Below are 26814 nucleotides of genomic sequence, written 5' to 3'. Positions count from 1 at the left end.
ACCCAGCTTCTTCACTTATATCAGCCCAATCCGCGACTAATAGGCCCTCTCCATTCAGGTTCAGCGTCCGGCCCGACTCTCGGCCCAGCCCAGTTTCCAGAGCCATATCCAGACAACCTAGCAGATCAGTTCAAGCGTACGCACGAGGAGAATCAGAGGTTATTACGCATGGAGCAGGCGGCTGATACCCTCGTACGCCCGAATCTGTATGTCAGAGATGCGTGTCCCAATTATGGAAAGGTCTTTACACGTCACCAGCAAGTATAGCGAAATGGATAAAAGGGGAACCCCCTCCCCAGAAAGTTTAAGTTTTACTTTTCAATACCAAAACCCTGGTAAAGCCCTATTCTATTGGATCTCAGACCATCAGAAAGTAAATAATAAATTATGTTTCCCAGTTTAATTAATTACACCGTTTATGTAATTATTTGCTAAAATTAATTAACTAACATTTTTATTGACGATGCGCATAATATTTTTTAAAAAGTAATACTGAAAAAGAGATTGGGATACTCGATCTCTGACTCTGGACAATATTCAGAAAATACTTTAATCATATGAATTGGATGACTTTGACATTAATTAATTAATTAATTAACATTAATCAGTAAAGAAATCAACCTATAAATAGTCTCAGAAGTCCATAGTATATTATTAAAAAATATTTAAAATTTTATTTTAAAAAAATTGAAATTTATCATGATTTTAAAAAATTTTATTTAAATATTCTTTTTTAAAAATGAATTATTAAGTATAGTAGATTAAATTTTTAATAAAAATAATATTTAATTTGCACTTACGAAGGACTGAATCTCGAGAGTACTATAAATATTATTTTTTTTTATTTTTATTCGAAATGGGAAATTGAAGTTGAATAACAATAAATAATAGAAAATATTTAAAGTTTAGGCTTCAAGACGTCCCCAGATGATACAGATCTATCAGGAATTTGCAGACATTTCCAGTCATCATCATCTATGCCATTGAAACAACGATTCACCATCTCTTTACTTACCAACTCCAGTTTTGAAGGTTCCCACTGTTTGCATTAAAATAAATAAAATTATATATATTTTACGTAAATTTTAATTATTTAAAATAATTTCTAAAATTTAATAAAATCTTAATTATATGATACCTTTGGTTTCTTGTCCTTGTCAAATAGCAAAGCTCTTGAACCCTGCAGAGTTAGAAATGAAATCCCTTAATATTAAGAATAACTATAAACTGAAAAAAAATTAAAATAATGTAAATGCTTTTTAAAATTCCATTTATGGAATTCAATAAACAATAATTATGAAATGACCCACAAATATAATTTATATATTACATATTGATCCACCATGCATTGGATTTAAACAATAATTATCTTCCCAATTTTACCTCGTAAAAATCATAGCTCACTGTTGCTCGAAGAACATTGCAGCAAATTGTATATTCACGTACAAGACATTGTTTCAAATTTTGCAATCGTCCTTCTTTAATCTGAATTTTTCAGAATTTTAAAAAATTAATTACCATATTGAAAATTACATCAAATTATCTTAATTATAAATGAATTTCAACTGTCAAATAAAAATTACCGATCTTAATGTAATCTTCAGGCTAGTATGACTAGCTGCCTTCATGGAATTTATTGCCTCAGTGATCCAAATTTCTGGATTGTTTTTCGCCTCATTTTCCTTGCAATAAATAAATTAATTTTATTTTAATAAAAATTAATTAATTATGTCGAATAATTTTATATTTTTACAATATAATAAAAAAAGAAATAATTTATGAACTTACAAGTGCTAGTAAGATTTCCTCAATGGTATCTTTTGAGAAACATTTGTTAATAGTCTCCAATCTAATTAATGACAAATACAAAATAATCAAAATCTATATAATAATAAATTAAATAAGAAAAGTTATGTGATAAAGTTATTGAGTAATAATAAAATTTACTTAATAATTATTGATTAATTGTAAAATTAATCACCTTTGGGTTTGATAAATAGTGTCTTGCTTTAAGTTTGGTTTTTGAGTAAATTTATTAACAACTTGACAAATTGTGGCCATATCTGATGTTTTGAGAGTATTTTCCAGCAACGGTAAATCCTGTATTAAGATAAAATTAAAAATTATTTATTATTATATAATAAATCTAATAAATAAAATAAATTATATGAAAAAAATTATATATATTTGGAAATAATGAATTAATTAATTATTTATTTAATTACTTTAGAGAAAAGAAAATGTGTTGCCAAGCCACATGCAAGCATTTCTGCCCCATTTAGTCTGCCTCCTGTGAGTCCTAAAAATTCTCCTGCACAGAATTTAGAACTAAATTAGTAGAATTCTTTTTTTTATTTTTCAAATAAACTAATATCTATATTAAGAATATTATTATTAATTTTATAATTATTTTTAAATTCATATATGTTTGAATCAGCTTCTACATTTATAAATAAAAAATAAAGATGGGAAGTTACCAAAATGCCCTGGGAGCCTAGAAAGAAAATGTGAAGCCCCTACATCTGGAAAAAGTCCTATTGATGCTTCTGGCATTGCAAATACCTGCACAATAATAATAATAATAATAATAATTTAATTTTTATAATTTTAAAAAATTAAATAGTAAACCGTTGGAAGCGTCTAGTAATTTAAAAAAAAACAACAATTTTTTTAAAAAAACTTACTGCTTTCTCAGTAACGATCCTAAACTTTCCATTCATGCACAAGCCAGCACCTCCTCCCATTACAATACCATCAATAAGTGGAAGCTTAATTATTTAATATGCAGAAAAAAAAATAAAAATTAATTAATGTGTAGAAACAAAAAAAAAATTATATTAAATTATAAAATTATAATAATTGACTTACTCACCAAAGGTTTTTTATATGTTGCAAGTAAGTAGTCTAAGTTAAATTGTTTCTTGTAAAATCTTGCTCCAAAACACCAATGTCCTGAATGGATCAACCACAATATAAAATAAATTTTTAATTAGAGTTTAAATTATAATCAATTTTCTGATTATATTTTAATTTTATTATTATTTTTATTTTATTTTAATTACAATAAAAAAATATAAAAAATTAAATAAAATGAAATAAATTACTCTTTTCCTTCTATAATTTTTATGAGACGCGTTAGAATTTAACCTGTCATCATGGAACCAACAATTGAAACAACATCTCCACCTGCACTAAATGCTCTCCCATTTGCCTGATAAAAATTAAATTTAATTATTTTTTTCTTTAATTTTAAATTGCAGTTAAATTATTTTTCTCAAGCAATCAATCAATATGAATAATAAAAAAAATAAAAAAAGTAATTATTATATTTAATAAAAATAAAAGTAAAATTAAAAAAAATTAATAATTTTTTTTAAATGAAAAATGAGAAATTAAAAATAGAATTCGAGATTTTTTAAATTTAATCGGGTTTAAATTTGTGAGGATAATTTTTTTTTTTTAATATTTTCAAAGCAACATATAATTTATGAGAAATTACCTTCAAAATTACAAATTTAACTTTGGAATCTGATTCAAAATCTCTGAAATTCTTGAGCATATCTGAAATCTGCAAAAATTAGAATAAAATACATATTAATTAATTTTAAATTGAAATATATATTACAAGAAATTAAAAAGGGAAAAGTTAATTCATACCACTTCATAATCAAGGCTATTTAACTTGGTTGGTCTATTCAATATCACCTCTCTGTAAAATGAATCTCCTTCAAACAATACCTGATTTTATCATCATTGTAATTCAAATGAAATTAACTATTTAATTCTTATTATTTAATAAAATTAATTATTTAATTTCTTTATTTTAAAAAATAAACTAATTAATTTTATTATTAATTATTGAATTCTATAATTTTAATCTATTTAAAGTAGTAATAAAAAATAGAAAATATATGAGTAATAATTGATACCTTGTTAAGTTCCCTCTTGAAGTTGCAGGTGGAAGCCATTGTTTAAAGCTGTGTTCCTTCAGCGACAACCTACGAAAGAATGGTGGAGTACGATGAGGCTGTCGATTCTTATACATATATTTATAAGCCAAAACAAAATGTCTTGGTTCCCATGTGAAAGGACAATGCAACCTCACAGACCAATATAATTAATTTAATATATAAACAAAGATTAAAAAATATATATAAACTACAATCTAACAACCCATTAAGTATAATAAATATTTAAATAAATAAATAAATACATTAATTAATAAACTACTCCCACCATACATATTTACTAATATTAAGTATTCCTTCCAATCAAGCTTCCAGAAATTAGAGACTATTGGTTTTTTTTAATTTGTTTATAATTTCTACAAAGAGAATATAAATAATATATTAATTATATTAATGCTTTTAAAAAATGTATATAAGGGAAATATGACTCCTCTTGGCTTTTTTTGAGACAATAACACTATTTTTTTTAAAAAAAAAAAACAACTACTATTGTCTATAAACCTTAATAACCTCAAAATTTATATGAGAGTCAACAAAACTAAAAAACTACTATTTTTTTTATTAAACCACAATTATATTGTACGATAAATTAAATACTATAAATTAAAAAATAATAATCATTTAATTAATTAGGTCTACTTTTTTTGACTTTTCAGCTACTACGTAATTAGATGTCACTCAATGACGTGGCAAGTTGTCGTGTATAAACTTTATTTTTTAATTTTTATATATTTGATTTCTAATTCAATTAAATTAAAAATTAAAATCATTAAATTGATGCTACGTATAAATTAATAATTTTTAGTATTTAAAATAAATTAAAATCATTAAATTCAATAATTGATTTCATATAATTATTATTATTATTAACAACTTGATTAATTGATTACGTATAATTAATTATTATTAACAATATGATTAATACTGATGTGATATATAAAATAAGATTAGTACTTTTTTTTTCATTTTTAAAAAGGAATTGTGTAATGCGATGTTATGCGATAAATTAAGTATCATAAATTTTTTTAAAAATAAATTTATAATTAATGATACATAATTTTATAATTATTTGACTAAACTATTATAAATATTAAAATTAAGAGCTAAAATATTTTATATATGATTTCGTCATATGATATATATGATAAATTAAAAGAAAATTGAAGTGATCTCATATTTGGAGAAGTTGTAATGTGAAGAGACTAGTTCTTATATAGATTAATAATTGAAATAGTAAGTCAATTAATACAACGATAAAAACTAAATTTTATTAACAATTAGCTAATAATTTTATAATTAATTCGACATTCTATATACCACGACTTATATGAAATATCATTCTTTTTTTTTTTAAAATGAAATATCATTTCTTTTTTTTTTTTAATTTTATAAAAAAAAAAATCGAAGACTTGGACGAAACTCTCATGAAGTGGAGCAGGTGAGTATAAGCTTTTTGGTAATTTCCCCATAAAAAAAGAAAAAAGAAATTTTGTTGATGTCACCTGTGCCTCTATAAAAGAAGGTTCAGTTTGCATCTCTCCTTCTCATCCCAGCCAAACAAGTCTGATCTTTAATCTTCAAAAGAAAAAAATAACCATTGGCAATGGCAGGAGACTCGCTTCTCTCAGTTCCAGCTGCTGCTACAAGTAGAAGGTAATCTATGCTGCTTATTCACTTGACATTTTTGTTTAATTTTTAAAAATTAATTAATAAATAAGTGAAATTAATAAAAAAACTAATTAATAAAATTTTTAAAATATTAAAAATATTTTAATATAATTTTTAAAACTAAGTGATCTGAAAATTTTTTTATATTACGAAGGTTAAGTACTATAGAACAATAAATGATTTATTATAAATTTACTTTTTTTATATAAATTAATTTTTTATTGTAGTTTTAACTTTAATTACTTCTCTAAAAATTAATTATAATAAAATTTAAATAATGAAATTTACTAAAGAAAACATTAAACCAACGTTTATATTATAATAATGAAATTTGTAAAGTAAAAAACATTCCTTGGCATTAATTTTGTGTAGAAAAAAATAAAAAAGAAAGGAGAAAGATTTTGTCAATTTGTACAGAATAACCAATATTAGAGTTATTAATTAAGTATTCTATTCATTCTTGTCATAGATTGGAAGGTAAAGTCGCGTTGATCACCGGAGCGGCTATGAGTATCGGCGAGTGCATAGCCAGAAGCTTCTGCAAACATGGAGCTAAAGTAGTAATCGCGGACATCCAAGACGATTTAGGCAAGTCAGTTGCTGAAGATCTTGGAGCTCATGTGGCCCTGTTTGTGCACTGCGATGTAACTATAGAATCTGACGTCGAAAAGGCAGTAGACACTGCAGTCTCCATATTTGGGAAGCTCGACATAATGGTGAATAATGCAGCTGTTGCCGATCCGCGCAAACCCAGTATTGTCGAAAATGAACTCATCGATTTTGAGCGAGTGGTGAAAGTTAATTTGATAGGACCTTTCTTGGGAACCAAACACGCAGCTCGAGTGATGATTCCTGCTCGCCAAGGAAGTATAATTACATTGGGCAGCGTTTGTTCAAGTGTTGGAGGCGTTGCATCACACGCATACACCAGCACAAAGCATGCTATTGTGGGTCTAGCAAAGAACGCAGCGGCAGAACTGGGGCAATTTGGAATTAGAGTGAATTGTTTGTCATGTTACTTCGTGGAAACGCCATTGACTATGAAGTTCTTCAAAATGGAGGAGGATGGAGGGAGAGATGGTGTATATTCAAATCTTAAAGGGGTGAAACTGAAAGAGGAAGATGTAGCAGAAGCTGCCATTTATTTAGCAAGTGATGAGTCCAAGTACATGAGTGGTCATAATTTAGCATTAGATGGAGGCTTTACCACCATTAATCCTGCTTTTGGCTTGTTCTCAAGAAATGCATAGATCTATTTATTTCAGTTCAATAAATCGAGAATACCAGTGGTTCATACCCATATGAAACACACAAGCAGATTTCTAATTGTAAGGAAGAAAATAAAAAACAAGTTTCACTAAAGTTTGGGCTTCAATACGCCGGCCATCACAGATCGATCAGTAATTTTTAAATATTTCCCATCTATCCCAGTGAAATAACGATCCACCATCTCTTCGCTTACTAGCTCCAATTTTGAAGGTTTCCACTGTTTGCATTAGATAAAACAATAATTAATAAAAAAAATATTTTCCCATAATTTTTGGTTTTACTAAAATTAGAAAAAAAAATATTAAAAATCAAATAAATAATCTACATTATGGAAGTGAGAAATCAACCTGATGACCTCTGGACTCATCTCACCCAAGTCTAGGGTCAGACCCATGACTTTAGCCCATTATCTAGAGATCCCCAAGCCACTCACGCCAACTGGGTCCAGTCCGCTCAGCCTCATCGCCAGGCCGGCCTCGTCTTCACTGTACCTCAAGCTGATCCCGTTTGGGCTCAGCCTTGTTCCTATCCTTCGGCCCAACTCGGAATCCGAAGAAGGATCCATCCACCCGCCTCGTAGACCCGCCTACACGCGCACAGGGAGAATCAGAGGCCGTTACGCATGGGGCAGGGATCTGATTCCCTCGTACGTCCGTATCAGCGTAGCAGGGACAGATGGCCTAATGATACTCATTCTGTTGGCACGTCACTAGCAGACAAAAGGAAACATATAAAAGGGGAAATGCTCCTCTCTATGTTTAAGCTTTTTCTAAGTTTTACAGAGCCCATTGTAAAAACCCTATTTCTCTGGATCTCAGATCATCAATTGGCGCCGTCTGTGGGAAACGAAGGAGATCTTTTCATCACCGGAGTTTCACTATTAAAAAAACCCACTGAGATCCACGATGGCTAATCACAACGACAACAACCTTAACATCCCAAATGACCTAAGCTCTGCCCAAGAGGGGCAGCAGTTCTCCTTTTCTAGCCCTACAACACTAAACAACCAAACACCCATTCCTCTCAATCCCTCGCCAAGTTTGGCAGGGAATGCTCCCACCGCTACCTTATCCAACCAGGACCTTCAAACCATGGCCCTCCAACTACAGAACACCGCCCACTGGTTGGGGCAGATAATGCAACAAAGGGGCCTCAGCACCCCGATAAATACACTCCCAGTGGTAGAAGAACTCCAAACCAATGAGCCCCAACCTACCCCTGATCGCCTTCAAACCAGCAGCCGCGGCGCCGGGGAAAGAGAGAGAAGAGCCGGAGAAGAGGAAGAGCCGGAGGCCTGAGTCCATGGAAGAAGGGTGAGGGAGATGATAGAAAATGAGGAGTCTGACAACTACTCCACCGGGACAACCAGGTGGACCAGGAGTGAAGCAGAGGAGGAGGAATATCGCCTGGAGAAAAAGCCCAGGCCGGAAGATGAGGATGTGGACCAAAAACTGCAGAAGTTGAGAGAGCAGCTTTTGGTCGAGCTGGGAAAGAAAGATCAAAGCCAAACCTTCCTGCCCACTTCTTCGCCTTTCTCGAAGTGGGTGCAACAGGAAACTGTCCCTAAGAAGTTTATGATGCCATCAATGGCAGCCTACGATGGAGTGGTAACCCGAGGGAGCACGTCATGAATTACAAGACCTTCATGGAACTGCAAACTTTATCGGATGCCTTGATGTGCAAGGTATTCCCAACGACACTCTCAGGGCCAGCGCGAGCGTGGTTCAACAGCCTGGAGACTGGAAGCATTGGGAGTTTTGGAGATCTGGCCACTCGTTTCATCAGCCGGTTCATCGCCGGGGTGCCAGCGGATAGGAAGACGAGCTATCTGGAAACAATAAGGTAGAGACGGGAGGAATCGCTTAGAGAGTACGTAGCTCGTTTCAATACAGAAGCCCTGCAGATTCCCGAGCTTGATGAAGGAAGGGCAATGGAGGCCATGCAGAAGGGCACGACCTCCGCCGAGTTTTTCGGTTCATTAAGCAGGAAGCCTCCGACTTCACTGGCCGAGCTGATGAAGAGGGCTGAGAAGTATATAAGACAGGATGATGCTCTGGTGACAAGCCGATTCGCCAAGGGAGTGGCAGGCAAGGAGAAAGCCTCGGAGGAAAGAAGGCCGGAGAAGCATGAAAAGAAACATGGCGAAAGGTCTGAGCCTTACAGACAGCCTTGGGAGCGAAGGGACCAAAGACCTTTTCCCCCTCGGGCCTCAGAGCAAAGGCCACTCCCTTCGTGGGTTCCGGAGAAGCCGACCCCACTTAATGCCTCTAGAGCCGAAGTGCTCGTAGCCGTCCAGGACAAAGAATTCTTACAATGGCCCAAGCCCCTGAAATCGGAAGCCGACCAGCGAAATCCTGACAAATACTGTCAGTTCCACCGAACTCATGGTCACGACACCAATAACTGTTTCCAGTTGATTGCAGAAATTGAGAGGTTGATAAAGAGAGGGCACCTAAAGAACTTTGTAAAGAAACCGGAAGGACAGAGACCTCAACCCAATCCGGCAGCCCAAACGCCGAGAAGAACAGGAGCTAACACTGTGAATGACGGGTCTAGTGGAACCATCAATATGATCGTAGGAGGCACGGGAGGTCGGATGAGCCGAAGGGGGAAAAAGAGAAGCAGAGAAGGAGAAACTAGCAGTGCTGAGGTCATGCAGATCGTTGAACACTCTTCAACAACCATCACTTTCTCCTCGAAGGACGCTCAGGGTGTTCAGATGCCTCACGATGACGCCCTTGTCATTGAAGCTGTTATTCACAACTACCGGGTAAAGAAAATCTTGGTGGATGACGGAAGCAAGGTAAACCTATTGCCTTATCGAGTCTTCCAGCAGATGGGAATTCCTGAAGAGCAACTGGTTCGGGATCAAGCCCCGATTAAAGGGATTGGAGGAGCACCAGTGACGGTGGAAGGGAAAGTAAAACTAGCCCTTACTTTGGGAGAGGCTCCGAGGGCTCGCACCCATTATGCGATGTTCTTGGTGGCTAAGCTCCCCTTGAGTTACAACGCGATTCTGGGACGACCTGTGCTGTTTGACTTTGAGGCTGTCACCAGTATCAGATATCTGGCGATGAAGTTCCCAACAGAAGCAGGGGTGGGGATAGTTCGGGGAAGCCAAGAAGAAGCAAGGGCAGTATACCTGGCTACAGTGGCAGAACCGAGCATAACGGAGGACGGGCTGGATTCAGAAGTCTTAGAGGTCAGGGATGAAAAAACGGAGGCCAGGACAGAGCCAGTAGGGGAACTGGAGACTTTTCCATTATCAGAGGTGGAAACAGATAAGGTCTTTAGTCTCAACGCCGGCCTGACAAAAGAGCAGAAAACCGAGGTCATGACTCTGGTCCGAAGTCACGCCCCAAGCTTCGCCTGGAAGCCTTCTGACATGCCCGGAATTGATCCCGAAGTGATGACACATAAGCTGAATGTCCTCCCCGAAGCCAAACCAGTAAAGCAGAGGAAGAGGGTGGTAGGAAAAGAAAAGCAACAGGCTACCAGGGAGGAAGTACAGAAGCTAGAAGAGGCAGGCTTCATCAGAGAAGTCATGTACCCGCAGTGGTTAGCTAATCCTGTACTAGTCAAAAAAACCAATGGCAAATATAGGATGTGCATAGATTTCACTGACTTGAATCAGGCTTGCCCTAAAGATTGTTACCCCCTCCCTGATATTAATAAAATGGTCGATTCTACGGCCGGTTTTGATTATATGTCGTCTTTGGACGCAATGTCTGGTTATCATCAAATCCCAATGGATCGGTCGGATGAAGAAAAAACCTCGTTCATAACAGAAGATGGGACTTATTGCTATAGAGCCATGCCTTTCGGATTGAAAAACGTCGGGGCAACGTACCAAAGACTGATGAACAAAAACAGATCGGCAGAAACGTAGAAGTTTATGTAGACAATATGGTGGTCAAAAGCCTAACTTTCCAACAGCACGTGGCAGATTTGAAGGAGTTCGGAGTATTAGATCAGTACAGAATGAAGTTGAATCCAGCAAAGTGCGCTTTCTTCATCAGAGGAGGAAAATTTCTGGGATACATGGTGAGTGGGAAAGGCATCGAGCCCAACCCGGAGAAGGTAGAAGCCATACTAAATATGTCAGAACCGACCTGTGTAAGGGACGTCCAGAAACTGACCGGGAGAGTCGTGGCACTCAATCGATTCATGTCACGATCGGCAGAAAAGTGTTTACCGTTCTTTAGAAAGTTGAGGAAAGTGCCAAACTTCGAATGGACAGAAGACTGTCGTGAAGCCTTCAAAGAACTCAAAAGTTATCTCAGCTCGCCTCATGTGCTTAGTAGTCCCATAGAAGGTGAAGAACTTCTGATATACCTGGCAGCCTCTGAACAAGCAGTTAGCGCCGTACTGGTAAGAGTGGAAGAAGGAGAGCAGAAGCCCGTTTTCTATGTCAGCAAGGTGCTTAAAGATACCGAGGTCAGATATCTAAATATTGAGAAGATAGCGTATGCTCTACTGCTGGCAGTCCGGAAGTTCAGGGTTTACCTAGAAAGCCACCAAGGAGTAGTGATGATAGATCAACCATTGAAGAAGATTCTACATAGACCAGAGACTTCAGGTCGGATGCTCGCATGGTCCCTCGAGATCAGTCCTTACTGCCTAGCGTACCGACCTCGAACAGCTATAAAATCTCAAGCCCTTGCCGATTTCATAGCAGAATGCACGTTCAGTAAGGAACAAGGGGAATCATCTTCAGAAGCATCAAGGAAGGAGAGGAAAGAAGAACCCTTCCAAAAGTTCAACTGGAAGTTATATGTGGACGGGGCTTCAGGTGCCGGAGGCAGCGGTGCAGGAATAATGCTTAAGGGGCCTGGAGAATTTAAAGTTTGCTACGCCCTGCGCTTAGGATTCAAGGCTTCCAATAATGTGGCGGAGTATGAAGCCCTAATAAACGGAATGATGGTGGCAATGGAGGTAGGGGCAATCGACCTCGAAGTAAATAGTGACTCACAACTGGTGGTCAATCAGATAACTGGGGCATATCAGGCCAGGGATCCAACCATGCAGAGTTATCTGGCAAAAGTAAAAGCAATAGAGGCCGAGTTCATAGATCAGGGAGTTACCATCAAGTTTCAAAGAATACCACGAGAAGAAAATGAGGAAGCAGACCTGCTTAGCCGGTTGTCTAAAGAAGAACTAGAACAGCTTCCTGACGAAGTGTACATACAACACGTCCTTACGCCTGCTTTTAGCAAAACAAACACGGTGCTGCAGGTAGAACAAAGCCCGACTTGGATGACCCCATACCTAGAATACCTGGAGAAGGGAAAGCTTCCCGATGATAACGACGAGGCCAGAAAGATAGCAACTCGTGCCGCCAACTATCAAGCAATAAGGGGGACCTTGTACAGAAAAGGGAAGTCCAGCCCGTGGCTCCGGTGTTTGAGCCCGGAGGAGGCTACAAAGGTGATGGAAGAGATACACAGGGGAATATGTGGAGCTCACGAAGGGGCAGGGACATTAGCCAACAAAATATTCAAGCAAGGGTACTACTGGCCCACTGTTAAAAGGGAAGCAGAAGAGTTCGTTCGAAGGTGTGACGTATGCCAAAGATTTGCTAATGCCATCAGAGTCCCAGCCACTCCTCAAGCCAGCATATCCAGCCCATGGCCATTCTCACAATGGGGAATAGACATCCTGGGACCCTTCCCCAAGACCACGGGGCAGAGGAAGTTCGTAGTAGTGGCTGTAGAATACTTCTCAAAATGGCCAGAGGCAAAAGCAATAGCCACGATCACAGCTCGCAAGATGATAGACTTTGTATGGGGAAACATCATCTGCAGATTTGGCATACCAAGAGTGCTTATCTCAGACAATGGCTGACAGTTCGACTATAGTACTTTCAAAGCATTTACAGCAAACATGGGCATATGGCACAAATTCTCCTCCGTGGCCCATCCCCAGACTAATGACCAAACAGAGGTTACTAACAGAGCTATCCTCCAAGGATTAAAAAAACGGCTGGATGGAGCAAAGGCGAACTGGGCAGAAGAGCTCAACAGCATCCTGTGGGCACTCCAGACTACCCCCAGGACGTCTACTAAAGAAACACCTTTTGCACTTGCCTACGGCACAGAGGCTGTAGTCCCAGTGGAGTTGCAAATCCCCACTCATCGAGTCCAATTCGTTAGTAAAAACACTAATGATGACAAGTTAAGAAGCAACCTGGATGCTCTCGAAGAAATCAGGGAAGAAGCTCAAGTCCAAACTGCCGCTTATCAACAACGGGCAGCACGATATTACAACCAAAAAGTCAGAGAAAGAAGCTTGAAAGTGGGAGACATAGCCTTGAGAAACCTGGAGGCTACAGGAAAAAGAGCGGCAGCGGGCAAGTTAGCACCAACCTGGGAGGGCCCATTCAGGATAACAAAGATAGTCAAACCGGGAGTATACCGAATTGAAGATATGCAAGAAAATCCGGAGCCTCACGCCTGGAATATCCAGCACCTAAAAAGTGGGATTATCTCTATTATCATTATGCATGACAATCCTCCATAGAAAAGAAGACCGGGATCCCCTAAGAACTCCCGGGAAAACAAAACAAAAAACGGCCGGTGAGGATCTTAAAGACCTCCCGGAGCATGAAGACCGGGATCCCCTAAGAACTCCCAGGAAAACAAAGAAGACCGGGATCCCCTAAGAACTCCCGGAAAAACAAAACAAAAAACGGCCGGTGAGGATCTTAAAGACCTCCCGGAGCATGAAGACCGGGATCCCCTAAGAACTCCCGGGAAAACAAAACAAAAAACGGCCGGTGAGGATCTTAAAGACCTCCCGGAGCATGAAGACCGGAATTCCCTAAGAACTCCCGGGAAAACAAAGAAGACCGGGATCCCCTAAGAACTCCCGGGAAAACAAAACAAAAAACGGCCGGTGAGGATCTTAAAGACCTCCCGGAGCATGAAGACCGGGATCCCCTAAGAACTCCCGGGAAAACAAAGAAGACCGGGATCCCCTAGAACTCCCGGAAAAACAAAGAAGACCGGGATCCCCTAAGAACTCCCGGGAAAACAAAGAAGACTGGGATCCCCTAAGAACTCTCGGGAAAATAAAGAAGACCGGGATTCCCTAGAACTCCCGGGAAAACACAAAACAATCGGAGAAGGCCTTAAGGACCTCCCAGAGCAAAAATTCCCAATATCATCTGCAGGGATAACTCCTAAAAATACAGTTCCGACCTCACACGAAAGACGAGTCCTGAGCTACCAATGAAAAACAAGACCCCGATCTCTCGAAGGAGCTCGGGGCACAATAACCAAGAGCGCCACAGCCCCAGTCCAACCTTCAAAAGCGAGCTCGGTACAACATCAACCTCATAAATCAACTTCTAGTGCTGAATTAGCTAGCCTAGAAAGAGGTCCGAACAGCAAAGCGTCCGAACAATACTCAGAAGTACAGGACGCGCTGCAGATTGTAGGTATAAAAGCCTAAGCAAAAAGCAAAGAACCGACCTCTCAGCTCGGATAGACTCGCAATATGTGACATTCAGAAGGATAGATACAGGCAAAAGATCGTGTTCCTAGCTCGAGCTAATTGGTCGTAAGCAAACATTTAACAAGAACAACCCAAACAGAAAGAAAACGACAAAAGCTGACCTCCCTGTCCCAGTGGAGCACGTAGAAAGGCAAGGACCAGACAGCCGACCTTACAACTAAAAAAGCAAAGTAAAATCGCCTAAGGGGAGGCCATGCGAGTACAAATAAAATACAGAGATCCACTCCCTCACTACTCAATTAATAAATATTAAGGAAGTAAAGGGGCAATCCGAGGGAAATCCAATGGCATGAAACAGAGAACACCTCAGCTCCAATCCCCGTCAAGACAGAACTAAAGGCAAAAAATCAACCCTGTTATTCACCATTAAAAGGTACGTGATCTGAAAACTGAGCTCATGGCTAGAAATAATCCAGCTCGACTAGTTCAGATAGGAAAAGCTCATGAACAAAATTTTTTAGTGAAATATCTTAGTAAAATATAAATCACGAGATATGAAGATTAAGTGCTCCAGTTACGATAAGAAAAGATAAGTTCAAGAATGAAATAAAAGCAACAATAGTTCAAGTAAAAGAAATTAAACTTTCATTAGAAGAAGAAGACAGTACAACTTATTTATCTGATGAGTTTGAAGGAAAAACAGTCCTCAAGGGACTTACATCTCTCGGAAGGTCATCACCTATAGTATCTTTATTTACATTTACATCCAGAGGAGATTTGGCACCCTCCAACCCTGGGCCAGGGTTTCCCTCCTCAGGCTCGGGGTCTTCGCCTTCAGTCCCGAAGTCCTCCATATTATCCCCCTGTTGCTCGGACTCTTCCCCGGAAGACCCAGCCACAATGCGAGAGGTCCCTCTAGGCAAGGGGAAATCATCTTCCCCATAAAGAACATCCTCGCCATCAAAATCCACTTCTCTAGCTCGAAGTTTTGCTAGAGGAGTATCAGGAGCACGTCTGGCTTCTCTTAAACCCCTATTGTAGCCAGACCTGAACATGCGAAAGGCTTTCTGCCAGATAGCAGTCTTCATCTCCGCAGAGGCTTTATACTCGTCCAGATGCGACTCACAGGCCTCAGCTATAACTGCCTTCAATTCAGAGGAATCCTTATAGTCTTGGAGGTGAGCTTCGCAGGCCTGCTCAATCTTTCTTTTCAGCTTATCCGACTCCTGATACTCCTCCAGACGTCTCTTGCACTGCAGCTGGATCTTATCCTCGGCATGTTTAACCACCTTGAGCAGGGCTGAACATTTACGCTCTAAAGCTCTGACTTCATGGCTAAGCTGTTGGTTACGAAGCGTAGACTCCTCGGCCGATGAAGCCAGGTTTCTAATATGCTCAGAACTCGTGCTCAGCTCCTGCTCAAGAACCTCCACCCGAACCAAGGCCCTCTCTTTTTGAATATTCACCTTATTCAGGTGAACTTGAAGCCCCTCAAAATCAGCCTTCAGGGCCTCATACTGGCGCTGGACCTCCTCCTTCTGGCTTATCGCCTCATCCCTTTCACGAAGGGTCTCCACCAGGGAGGACAGCTGCTTCAAAACTTCTTCACTTCGAATCTATGCTGCAGCCGCCCTCTCATCAGACTCCTTGAGAACCCTGCGAGTATGAGACAACTCTGCCTCCAGGGACTTAGTATGCTCTTGCGCCTCAGCCGTTCTCTCGTCAGCTCTTTTGAGGGCCTCCAATGCAGAATGCAGCTCCGCATGGAGGGACTGGGTATGAGCTCGAGCCGCTGTAAGGTTGCCCCTAGCATCACTAGTTGCGGACAAATTCTCCTCCAAACGCGCCTCCTCTATCTGGCGGTCCACAGATTCCCGGAGAGCGTGATCGCGGGCATCCATCTCCATGAAGAGGCCCATCACCTAAAACAAAGGAAAAAACTGTTAAAACAAAGAAAACCAGAATGAAAACAAAGGAGGTAGCTTAGCTTACCATCAGAAGCATCTCCCTGATCGTGTCTCCGAGCTCCCCCTGAGGTCGGGAACAGAACGCTGCTTGCTCCCTAGTAGAGCTGGCCAAAAGACCAGTGAGAGCAAGCAAGCGCGGATCCGAAGCCTCCAAAATGCCACCGAACATCCGTTCCTTAACAATCTCAGCAACCACGCTTGTGGGGGACTGATGAGTGATATCCTCTGCGTTCAGAATGTCGTTATCAGGAGCGGACAGCAGTGGTATCACAGGGACTTCCTTCTCTTTCCCAATAGGAGGGAGAGCTGGAGCTGATCCCTTAGAAGGTTTGGATCTCTTCTGAGCTGGAGCTGGGGATGGCACTTCGAGGGAGGCAGGACGTTTGTCCCCTACCTTCTCTACGACATCCTCATCCTTGGCAAGGTCGGACCTCACCTCTTCAGGGGCATCTCTGGTAGGAACCCCTGGGACACTATCGTCAACAAGAACGATCTCCAGTCCTGTCCCAGGAGCCTCCTCTTCAATAATAGGGGATTCAAACCTCCCCCTTGGTGCCTCCTTAACAGGAAGAGCAAGATCCGTCCTCATCTGTCCAATATCCCCTACCTGCTTCACAACAGTTAGGGGAGCTCCCTCCGCATCCTCCGTAGAACCCTGACCAGATTTAGCCTCCTGAACTGGTTTCAAGGCAGGGGCCGACCTGCCATGACGAGATGGCCGAGAGGGTCTGGCACCATGGGAGCTCGACTTTGGAGCCCGAGAAGGAGCTCTAGCAAGAGGCCGGCTAACCTTCTTGGCAGAAACAACCTGAGCCACCTCTGCAGCGACCTCAGGCACGGGGCGCCCAGCCAGGAGGGCATCTAAAGCAGCGTTCATACTCTCCCGGGACAGAACTAAGTTCTTCGGGGGCTTGATCTCATCCATTTTAACGTTAGAAGCTGCCAAAAAACACAAAGTCAGAAAGAGTTAGCGTACTTTCTAATGTCACTTACGAGGAAGAGCGGAGTTGCTAAACAAGGCATTATACCCGTGTCACGAATATCCCTAAGATTAGACACGAACATACATCTCTCGACGTCATACTTCTTGTCAACAGAAGTTAGTCGAAGATACCCCACCTGCTCAGTGAGGCTTAGTTGGGGCAGGTCGTTGATGCCTGGGGGGACATCCTCCCAGTCTAGCCCCACTCCCCACGATACGTCGACATCTTTTCTCAGCTCCGCCACAAGGAAATTCTCTACCCATCCCTTTATTGAATCCTTGTAGCCCGTGAAAAGAGACAATCCACCACGGGGGGAAAAATAGTAAAATTTCTGAGTCGCCCTAACAAGGCGGAAGAAAGCGACAAATAGACACGCTGTGGGTGTAAAACCCCAACTCAGGCAAATGGATTCAAAACAAGCCATAAACAAAATGGAGTTCGGGGGCAACATCCGGGGGGTTATCCCAAAATATCGAAAAACCTCGATGAAGAAAGGGGTAAAAGGGAAGGTTAGACCGAAATCCCTCTGTTTAAGAAAGAAGACTATGCACAGACCCCTCTGGGGATCTACCAAACCAGGAGGGAAAGGTTTTGGAAGAACTATCCTTTCATTCCGGAGAGGAGCGCGAATAAGGTAAAGTGGAGTATCTAAATAACTCCGAGAAATATACTTGGTTATGGAAAAAGGAGTAATGTGCGACTCGAGATTGGCAACATCGGGAAGTTTAGAATCCTCCATGGAAGAGTAAAAGAGCGTACCTGAAATGCAATAAGGTTGAGAAGGCAGAAGAAGTCGAAGGAAAATAGAGAACAGACGAGAACAAGTTTCTTCAGGAGACAAAGAGAATTCGAAAGGAAAGGCAATAATGAAACGAAATGTCACTCTGAACAATTTTGTCTTGGAGCGGCGCGGTCATTAATTACTCCCGAAGTTTACCCCCTCATCAGTTATACAATAACTGACGAGAAGGTAAAGGGGCAATAATCGACGGCCGCTGGACTTCGCCACCTCTATTAAGGGTTGGGCCCACGGCAATAGCCCATCACCCGAAAGCAATTGACGGCCGCTAGATTCTCCTCACCCAGTCTAGGTCCAAGCCCATGGCAATAGCCTGTCACCCAAAAGCCCACATGCCATCTGCATAGAACAAACACAACTCGCTCAAACCTTAAGACCGGGCTCCACTTGGACCTCTCACCCATTGATAAAAACCAAGCCCTGCTCATTACCTAAGAAGGTCAGAAGCTCGGCTCACAGGTTAAAAACAGAGCTCAGGGTTACGACTGATCCAGTTTGGAAAAATATAAATAAAAAGCTCAAAGACACAAGCAGATGGAAGCATGATAAAGACCAGCCCTGTTCATTACCTAAGAAGGTCAAGAGCTCGGCTCACAGGTTAAAAACAGAGCCCACGGGTACGACTAGTCCAGCTCGGAAAAAGTAAGTCAAAAGCTCAATTGGCTGAATGAACTCTAGTTTCGAACGATTAAAGGGGCAAGAAGGAGAAAGCAATACAGCAGATCCCTCGGGAAAAGTTACGGAGCAAGCAATCTAAGTACTTCATTTATGATAAAGAAAGAACAGCTCGAGTATGAACGCAAAACAAAAATTTCATTAAAAGAAAAGCACATTATAGCATGTCACAAATACCAACACTACGGGATAAAAGGCTATCCTTAAAGGATTTACATGCCCAGATACATCATCATCTACGTTTACATCACTATCGCCTACCCCACTATCCTAGCCTTCGATTCAGACGAATTCTCATAGTTCGGAAGATGAGCTTTGCAGGCCAGCTAAGCTCTGTCTCGTTATTATAGGGGAACTGAACAGGTCGACCCCCATAAGCACCCATCACTGTTCCGTTATAGATAGGCGTTCTGAAGAGCAATGGAACAAGTGAATGTTGCAAGCCTACACCCAAGTGTGATGCACGATACACTCATGCACACCCAGGAAAACCAGCGAAACATTCTGAAGAGCAATGGAACAAGTTAAACTTTCAATATCATGAAACATATGCGGAAAGGCATCATCAGGAGATGGGGCAAGCTTTGTTCCTGCCAACCTGAAGTCCTCGATTGATCTCAAAATCCGAGAGGACCTGAGAATTCGAACAATTAGAGCAACTGAGACTGACTTGACACTGATGTACAGCCTTGAAGATTCGGAACCTCGAGAGCTCGGCATGGAAGCCTGAGCTGGAGCCAGGGAAAGACAAACCATACTCCTTCTGCACAACAAAGAAAACTAAACCCTCATCTTTCGGGAGACCGGTTGAACAAGAGGAAGGAAGATCGGAAAGAGAAATCTCGCTGTTTCATTAAAGATCCCAAGGATGAGAAGGAAATGTCAGTAATATATAGTCAGAGGCTAGTCATTAATGAGAAACGGGACGACTCTATACTCTAGGCTAGCAGCATCAGAATCCTTAAAGGCTATTCACCAGAAAGGAAAGAAAGCGTACCGGGAAGATAAAAGTAAGAAAGCGAGGATAACAGCGCGCACAAAGAATAGAGGAAAGCTAAAAATAGAAAAAAGACAGAGAAGATTTAAAGCTACAAGTGACAATAAGATGAAAGGGCGAGCCGAATTCAAACAGACGCGGTCATAATGGTTCTAGGGGTTTACCCTCTCGACAGTTAGGGCAATAACTGCCGAGAAGGTAAAGGGGCAATTGATGACCTCTGGACTCATCTCTCCCAAGTCTAGGGCCAGGCCCATGACTTTAGCCCATTACCTAGAGATCCCCAAGTCACTCACACCAACTGGGTCCAGTCCGCTCAGCCTCACCGCCAGGCCGACCTCGTCTTCACTGTACCTCAAGCTGATCCCGTTTGGGCCCAGCCTTGTTCCTATCCTCCGGCCCAACCCGGAATCCGAAGAAGGATCCATCCACCCGCCTCGTAGACCCGCCTACACGCGCACAGGGAGAATCAGAGGCCGTTACGCATGGGACAGGGATCTGATTCCCTCGTACGTCCGTATCAGCGTAGCAGGGACAGATGGCCTAATGATACTCGTTCTGTTGGCACGTCACTAGCAGACAAAAGGAAACATATAAAAGGGGAAATGTTTCTCTCTATGTTTAAGCTTTTTCTAAGTTTTACAGAGTCCATTGTAAAAATCCTATTTCTCTGGATCTCAGATCATCATAACCAAATACCAAAAAGAAAATATGAAGAATATTAAACCATATGATAAATTATATATATTTTAAAAATTATCAAAGGAATTTTAAAAAATAATTATGAATTCTACCATTAATTAACTAAATGGGTTTTTTCTAGAAAACATTAAATGGATTGGTAAATGCAAAAATTTAATTATCATACCTTTGGTTTCTTGTCCTTGTCAATTAGCATAGCTCTTGAACCCTGCGAAATTATTTAATAGTTGGAAAAAAAAAAATCCTTTGAAGAATAAATAGAACATAATTAAAAAAATTAGAATATTTTAAATATTTTTAAAATCCGATTTATATGAATTCAATATATAATAATTATTAAATAACTCGTAAATTAGAATAATAAGCTTCAATCTTACCTCATAAAAGTCATTACTAATAGTTGCTCGCAAGATATTGCAGCAAATTGTATATTCACGTATGAGACATTGTTTTAAATTTTGGTCACGTCCTTGTCTGATCTGAATTTTTCAAAAATTTTGTAATTATGATATTGAAAATTACATGAAATTAGCTTAATTAGAAGTGAATTTCAAGTTTGAAATAAAAATTAATTAATTACCGATCTAAGTGCAATCTTGAGGCTAGTAGGACTAACTGCCTTCATGGAATTTATTGCCTTACTTATCCATGTTTCTGCATTGTTTTTCGCCTCATTTTCCTGCAATAAATAAATTTTATTTTAATAAAAATTAATTAATTATGTCAAATAATTTTATATTTTTCCTTAATTAATTAAAAGATTGAAAATGTGAAAAAAGCAGCAGATTTAAAGAAATTGCGATAATTTAATAACTTACAAGTGCTAGTAAGATTTCCTCAACGGTGTCGTTTGAGAAACATTCGTTAAGAGTCTCCAATCTAATTGATTACAAGCACAAAAACACTCAAAATCCATACAGGATAAATTAACAAATAAATTTAATAAAAAATATATAAATAAATTATAAAGTTATTTCAGTAATAATAATTATTAATTAAATGTAAAATTGATCACCTTTGGGTTTGATAAATAGTGTCTTGCTTTAAATTTGGCTTGTGAGCAAATTTATTAATAATTTGACAAATTGTAGTCATATCTGATGAGGACGGCAGCGTTTTGAGTGCATTTTCTAGTGAAGACAAATCCTATATCACCATAAAAATAAGAGTTAGTATATGATAAATCCAATTAATAAAATATATTAAATGGAAAAAAATTATATTAATTTTGTATATTTGGAAATAATGAGTTAATTACTTTAGAGAAAACAAAATGTGTTGCCAAGCCACATGCAAGCATTTCTGCTCCATTTATTCTGGCTCCAGTAAGTCCTAAATATTCCCCTGCATCACTTAAAAATTATGTATTTATTATATTTTTTAAAAAAATATTAACTACAAAGAAGGAATAAAATGTATATATAAATTAATTTAATAAATAATCATATAGAATTAAGATAATAAATTCTCACAAAGCATAGACTTACATCTTATTGTAAAATATCTACATTTAAATATAAATAATAAAGATGGAATTACCAAAATGCCCTGGGAGCCTAGAAAGAAATTGTGAAGCTCCCACGTCTGGAAAATGTCCTATAAAGACTTCTGGCATTGCAAATAACTGCATAAAATAATAACAATAATAATAAATAAATAAATAAATAAAATTATTAAAAATAATAATAACTTACAGCTTTCTCAGTGACAATCCTAAACCTTCCGTTCATACATAAGCCAGCACCTCCTCCCATTACAATACCATCAATGAGTGGGAGCTTAATTATTTAATTATGCAGCAACAAAATGCAAATTAATTAATTAATTAATTAATTAAAGAATATAAATAAAATTTTATTAAATTAAAAAATATTTAAATAATAATAATAAGAGCTAACTCACCAAAGGTTTTTGATATGTAGCCAGTAAGTAGTCCAATTTAAATTGTTTCTTGCAAAATCTCGCCCCAAAACTCCAATGCCCTGAATGAATTAACCACCATATAAATTATTAAAAGGTTAGGGTTCAAATTAATAATTTTTTTTATATAATTATATTATATTTTATAATAATTATAAAAAAATAAATAATAAATATAGAGCAACATGATCTCCACCTGCTAACACTGAATTAACAAGTGAAACGACATCTCCTCCTGCACAAAATGCTTTCCCATTTGCCTGTTCAAAATGAATTTTTTTAAAAAAAAATCAAAAATTGATTTACTAACTAATAATTTTAAAAATTTTGAATTTTAAAATGATGTCTGAAATTATATAATTTTTTTCATTTTTTGTATTATTTGTGAAAAAAATAGTAATCCTTAAAAAAATGCGAAAAATAGGAAGAAAAAACGATAAAAAAGGTTTTTTTTTTTTTTTTTTTCCAAATAAGGAACTGAAAATTCTAGAGATAACCATGGTCCACATCTAAATTAGGCAATGTTTTATAATTTTTATTTATTTTATTTTTTTAAATATATTAAAAAATATATATATATATTTTTAAATGGAGATCGAAAATTAAAATAGCAGAATTTGAAATCTCTTAAAATTTACTCAAATATACTTAACACCGTATTAAATCTAATATAAATATAATTTTTTTATTAACTTTCTAATTATATCTATTTTAAATATATTAAATATTATGTATATAATATAAAATATATTACCTTCAAAATTACAAATTTGACAACGGAATCCGTTTCAAAGTCTCTGAAATTCTTAAGCATTTGAGACATCTGCAAAATTAGAATCAAGTAATTATTTAATATATATATATATATATATATATATATATTTTTTTTTTTTTATTTAAAATTAAACATATAAAAGAGGAATAATTCATACCACTTCATAGTCGAGGCTATTTAGCTTGGTTGGTCTATTCAATATCACTTCCCTATAAGATGAACCTCCTTCAAACAATACCTGATTTTTTTTTGAATTAGGCTCATGAATTATCTAAATTTATTATGGACGAAATTAACTAAATAAAAATTAAATATTTCAGTTCATTTTTATTAAGAAAATATATATACTTATTTATTATACATATCATATTTAAAGGAAATATAATCCTTTTGAAATTAAATTAAATAATTTTAGGTTCAATTTGTTTTAAAAAAATATTTTTCATATTTTTTTAGTATTTAAACATTTTGGATAATTAATAAAAAATATTTTTTATTAAAAAAATTAAACTATTTTAAGACTTTGTTTATTTTACAAAAAATACTTTTAAATTAAAAAATTATTTTTAAAAAAATGACTTCTTTTTTCATCAAAAGAAAAAGTTATTAAATTTTTATTAATACCTTTATTTTTTTAATTAAATTAAATAATAAAAAATAAGTAATTTTATTAAAAAATATTTTTTTATAAAAATTATTTTTTAAATATAAATTATTTTTTGAAAAAAAACAAAATGTATTTGAAAAATGTAATATTTTTTACATTTTAATAATTTTATTAAAATATTTATATATAAATTTTATCAATATATTTTACTTTTTAAATAATGAAAGATAAATTATTTTGATAGAAAATAATTTTTATAAACATAAAAATAATATTTTTCATGAAAAATATTTTTAACTCATTCTTTATTATTTAATTTAATTTAAAAAATAAAATATATTATCAAATTTTTATAAAAATCTTAATAATATTTTTAAAATGTAAAAAATGATTTAATTTTTTATTTGATTAGAAAAATAGTTTTTGTTAACTATTTTTTAAAGTGTTTCAAATATTAGAAAATATAAAAAAATATATATTTTAAAAAAAAAATATCTGTTATGATAAAATATTTTACATATAAAATATTTTTGAAATACAAACTATTTTTTACAAATAATTGGAGGTTTTTAAACTTGGTTTGTTTCACGGAGAATAATTTTTTTCACAACCTTTTATATTTAGAACGTTTATAAAAATTTAGTTAATAAAAATATTTTTTTAATTAAAAAAAATTAAGACATTTAGACTTTGTAGTTTGTGAAAAATAATTTACATTTAAAAAGTATTTTTTATAGAAATTATTTTATGCATGAAAAATATTTTTAAATAAAATAAGTTATTTTTTATTATTTAATTTTAATTTAAAAATAAAATATATTAATAAATTTATATATTATAGTTTTAATAAAAAATTTTAAAGTGTAGAAAATAATTTATTTTTTATTAATTAAAATTTTTTTAGTGTTTCAAATAATACAAAATATGAAAAATATTTTCTCAACAAATATTTTCTATAAAACAAAAGAGATTTAAGAAAAATAACTTTTCTACTTTTTTAAAAAAATTTATCTTCCACACATTAAAATTTTATTAATATTTTTATATAGAAATTTATTAATATATTTTATTTTTAAATTAAAATTAAACAATAAAATATTTTATATGAAAAATATTTTAAAAAAATAATTTTCATAAAAATATTTCTAACTATAAATTATTTTCCACAAATATATAAAATCTCGGTATGATTTCAACAAAAAAAGATGATAAAAAACGGGAACAATGAAGATGATGAAATGGTACCTTATTAAGTTCCTTCTTGAAGTTGCAGCTTGAAGCCATTGTTTTGAAGTTGCGTAGGGGAATGCCACTTTCCACCGGAAATCTCAGCCACCTCCCCTTTCTCCCTCCTCCTCTTCCCCCCTTTTTTTTCCTTCTTCCTTCTTCCCTTTTTTATTTATTTATGAAGAAGATAAAGCCATGTAAGATAAGACGGGACGGCTGCTGTCATTTCTTCTGAAAAATTACATTTTAATCCTCTAAACTTGCCAAAACTTTCTTATCAAGCCTTTAAGTCTTTAGATCTTTATTTTATATCTAAAATTCTAAAATACTATTTTTAAATCTAAATTCAATTTAAAATCAATCCTTAAAGATACACTTTAATAATATTAGTTAATTGAGTAGGATGAAAAACCAGAAAAAATTTATTGGTTTAATTTAACAATATTAACACCGATAACCGTCAGATTTTTAATATTCGAGATGAGACCGAACATAAAAGAAAGGTCTAAGATCCGGTAGAATCCACCAAACAGGCCAACTCATCAACGCGCCATCCAGTCCAAGGCCTGACTCCTTAAAAGAGGCTTTAGCACGAACAAGCTCGACTATTTTCCGGCCATAGAGATAGTAAAAGTGACGGTTACATCTCACTAAAAAAATTAAAAATAATAATAATAAAAAAACAATACGTGACCTCTCAAACTAAATTTAGAAACATTCTTATAAATCATATTTTTTCTTAATTTCAGAAAATTCAAATCTATTACAAAAAAATTAAGTTTTAAAAATACCTTTTTAACATGATTTTGTACATGATTCTAATATAATAAATAATATCAAAATAAAAAAAAATAATTATTTCCATTCTCCTTAATCAGGATATCAGAATCAGCCAATATATATAGATGAAACTCTTTTTTTTTTTTTTCTCCTTAAAACTCTCTGCCTGCATTTTCTGAGGGAGACAGTGCATGGTGATGACCGCTGGATTCCTTCACCCCGGACCAGGGGCTTGACCACAGCCCAAGGCCCATGACGTAGAGGCCCACACACCTGATATACATAACAAGCCTGGCTCATCCAACCTTCAAGACCGGACTCGACCCATCTTTCTCACTCAAGCCGACCCGGTCCGCACGAAGCAGGCCCTCTCCACTCAGGCCTAACATCCGGCCCAACTCTCAGCCCAGCCCAGGACCCGGAATAACATTCACCAAACAGCCTGGCGGATCCGTTCGAACGTACGCACGAGGAGAATCAGAGGCCGTTGCGCATGGAGCAGGCGGCTGATACTCTAGTACCTCCGAATCCGCATGGCAGAGACGCGTGGCCCAATCCTGGAGAGACCTTTACACGTCACCAGCAGGCAAGACAATGTATAAAAGGAGAGTCCCCTCCTCAGAAAAGACAGGCCTTATTCAGTAATACAAAACCCTTGTAAAACCCTATTCCATTGGATCTCAGATCATCAATTGGCGCCGTCTGTGGGAAACGAAGGAGATCTTTTCATCACCGGAGTTTTCACTTTCAAAACCCACTGAGATCCACGATGGCAAACCACCAAGACAGTAACCTTAATATTCCAAATGACCTGAGCTCTGCCCAAGATGGGCAGCAGTTCTCCTTTTCTAGCCCTACAACGTTGAATAACCAAACACCTATTTCTCTTAATCCCTCGCCAAGCCTGGCAGGGAATACTCCCACCATGACCCTGTCTAACCAAGACATTCAAACCATGGCTCTCCAGCTACAAACCACTGCTCACTGGTTGGGCCAGATAATGCAACAAAGGGGACTTAGCA

At 36.9% G+C, this 26814-nt stretch overlaps 3 protein-coding genes across 4 annotated transcripts; 1 reads left to right on the top strand and 2 right to left on the bottom strand.

The window, feature by feature from the left end:
• Positions 1 to 779: 779 nt before the first annotated feature.
• LOC110617874 (3-hydroxyisobutyryl-CoA hydrolase 1) lies at positions 780 to 3559 on the bottom strand. The gene is made up of 12 exons (XM_043957769.1): positions 3500 to 3559; positions 3148 to 3211; positions 2873 to 2952; positions 2685 to 2768; positions 2478 to 2562; positions 2226 to 2311; positions 1982 to 2100; positions 1789 to 1849; positions 1584 to 1682; positions 1384 to 1485; positions 1139 to 1180; positions 780 to 1039 (listed from the first exon to the last, which is right to left on the bottom strand). The coding sequence occupies exons 1-12, from the start codon at positions 3557 to 3559 to the stop codon at positions 899 to 901; spliced, it is 1023 nt and encodes a 340-aa protein (XP_043813704.1). The 3' UTR covers positions 780 to 898.
• Positions 3560 to 5509: 1950 nt separating this feature from the next.
• LOC110617012 (secoisolariciresinol dehydrogenase) lies at positions 5510 to 7011 on the top strand. The gene is made up of 2 exons (XM_021759589.2): positions 5510 to 5621; positions 6106 to 7011. Exons 1-2 carry the CDS (start codon positions 5572 to 5574, stop codon positions 6884 to 6886), a joined length of 831 nt encoding a protein of 276 aa, XP_021615281.1. The 5' UTR covers positions 5510 to 5571; the 3' UTR covers positions 6887 to 7011.
• Positions 6866 to 25165, bottom strand: LOC110617013 (3-hydroxyisobutyryl-CoA hydrolase 1-like). 2 transcript variants are annotated; one of them, XM_043957906.1, is made up of 14 exons: positions 25031 to 25165; positions 23336 to 23416; positions 23158 to 23226; positions 22600 to 22663; positions 22386 to 22465; positions 22178 to 22261; positions 22023 to 22107; positions 21742 to 21827; positions 21499 to 21629; positions 21302 to 21362; positions 21064 to 21162; positions 20861 to 20962; positions 20650 to 20691; positions 6866 to 7122 (listed from the first exon to the last, which is right to left on the bottom strand). In XM_043957906.1, exons 1-14 carry the CDS (start codon positions 25067 to 25069, stop codon positions 6994 to 6996), a joined length of 1152 nt encoding a protein of 383 aa, XP_043813841.1. In that variant the 5' UTR covers positions 25070 to 25165; the 3' UTR covers positions 6866 to 6993. The 2 variants fall into 2 exon arrangements, with proteins under 2 accessions (XP_043813841.1, XP_043813842.1); XM_043957907.1 differs by lacking the exon at positions 22178 to 22261 and having other exon boundaries at positions 25031 to 25123.
• Between the last annotated feature and the right edge of the window lie 1649 nt (positions 25166 to 26814).

This window comes from Manihot esculenta, chromosome 6 (assembly GCF_001659605.2).
Source record: "Manihot esculenta cultivar AM560-2 chromosome 6, M.esculenta_v8, whole genome shotgun sequence".
Taxonomy (NCBI): Eukaryota; Viridiplantae; Streptophyta; class Magnoliopsida; order Malpighiales; family Euphorbiaceae; genus Manihot; species Manihot esculenta.
Note: the sequence above shows the minus strand (reverse complement) of the source record. Positions and strands in the feature narration are given on the sequence as shown.

Coding starts and splice junctions, on each gene's coding strand:
- LOC110617874 (XM_043957769.1), bottom strand. CDS start 3,559: ATGCTCAAGAATTTCAGAGATTTTGAATCAGATTCCAAAGTTAAATTT. Junction 2,312..2,477: donor TAGGCTCCCAGGGCATTTTG/GTAACTTCCCAT, acceptor AATTCTGTGCAG/GAGAATTTTTAGGACTCACA. Junction 1,850..1,981: donor ACTATTTATCAAACCCAAAG/GTGATTAATTTT, acceptor GTCATTAATTAG/ATTGGAGACTATTAACAAAT.
- LOC110617013 (XM_043957906.1), bottom strand. CDS start 25,069: ATGGCTTCAAGCTGCAACTTCAAGAAGGAACTTAATAAG. Junction 23,227..23,335: donor ATAGCCTCGACTATGAAGTG/GTATGAATTATT, acceptor CTAATTTTGCAG/ATGTCTCAAATGCTTAAGAA. Junction 22,466..22,599: donor TGTTAATTCAGTGTTAGCAG/GTGGAGATCATG, acceptor TAATTCATTCAG/GGCATTGGAGTTTTGGGGCG.
- LOC110617012 (XM_021759589.2), top strand. CDS start 5,572: ATGGCAGGAGACTCGCTTCTCTCAGTTCCAGCTGCTGCTACAAGTAGA. Junction 5,622..6,105: donor GCTGCTGCTACAAGTAGAAG/GTAATCTATGCT, acceptor TTCTTGTCATAG/ATTGGAAGGTAAAGTCGCGT.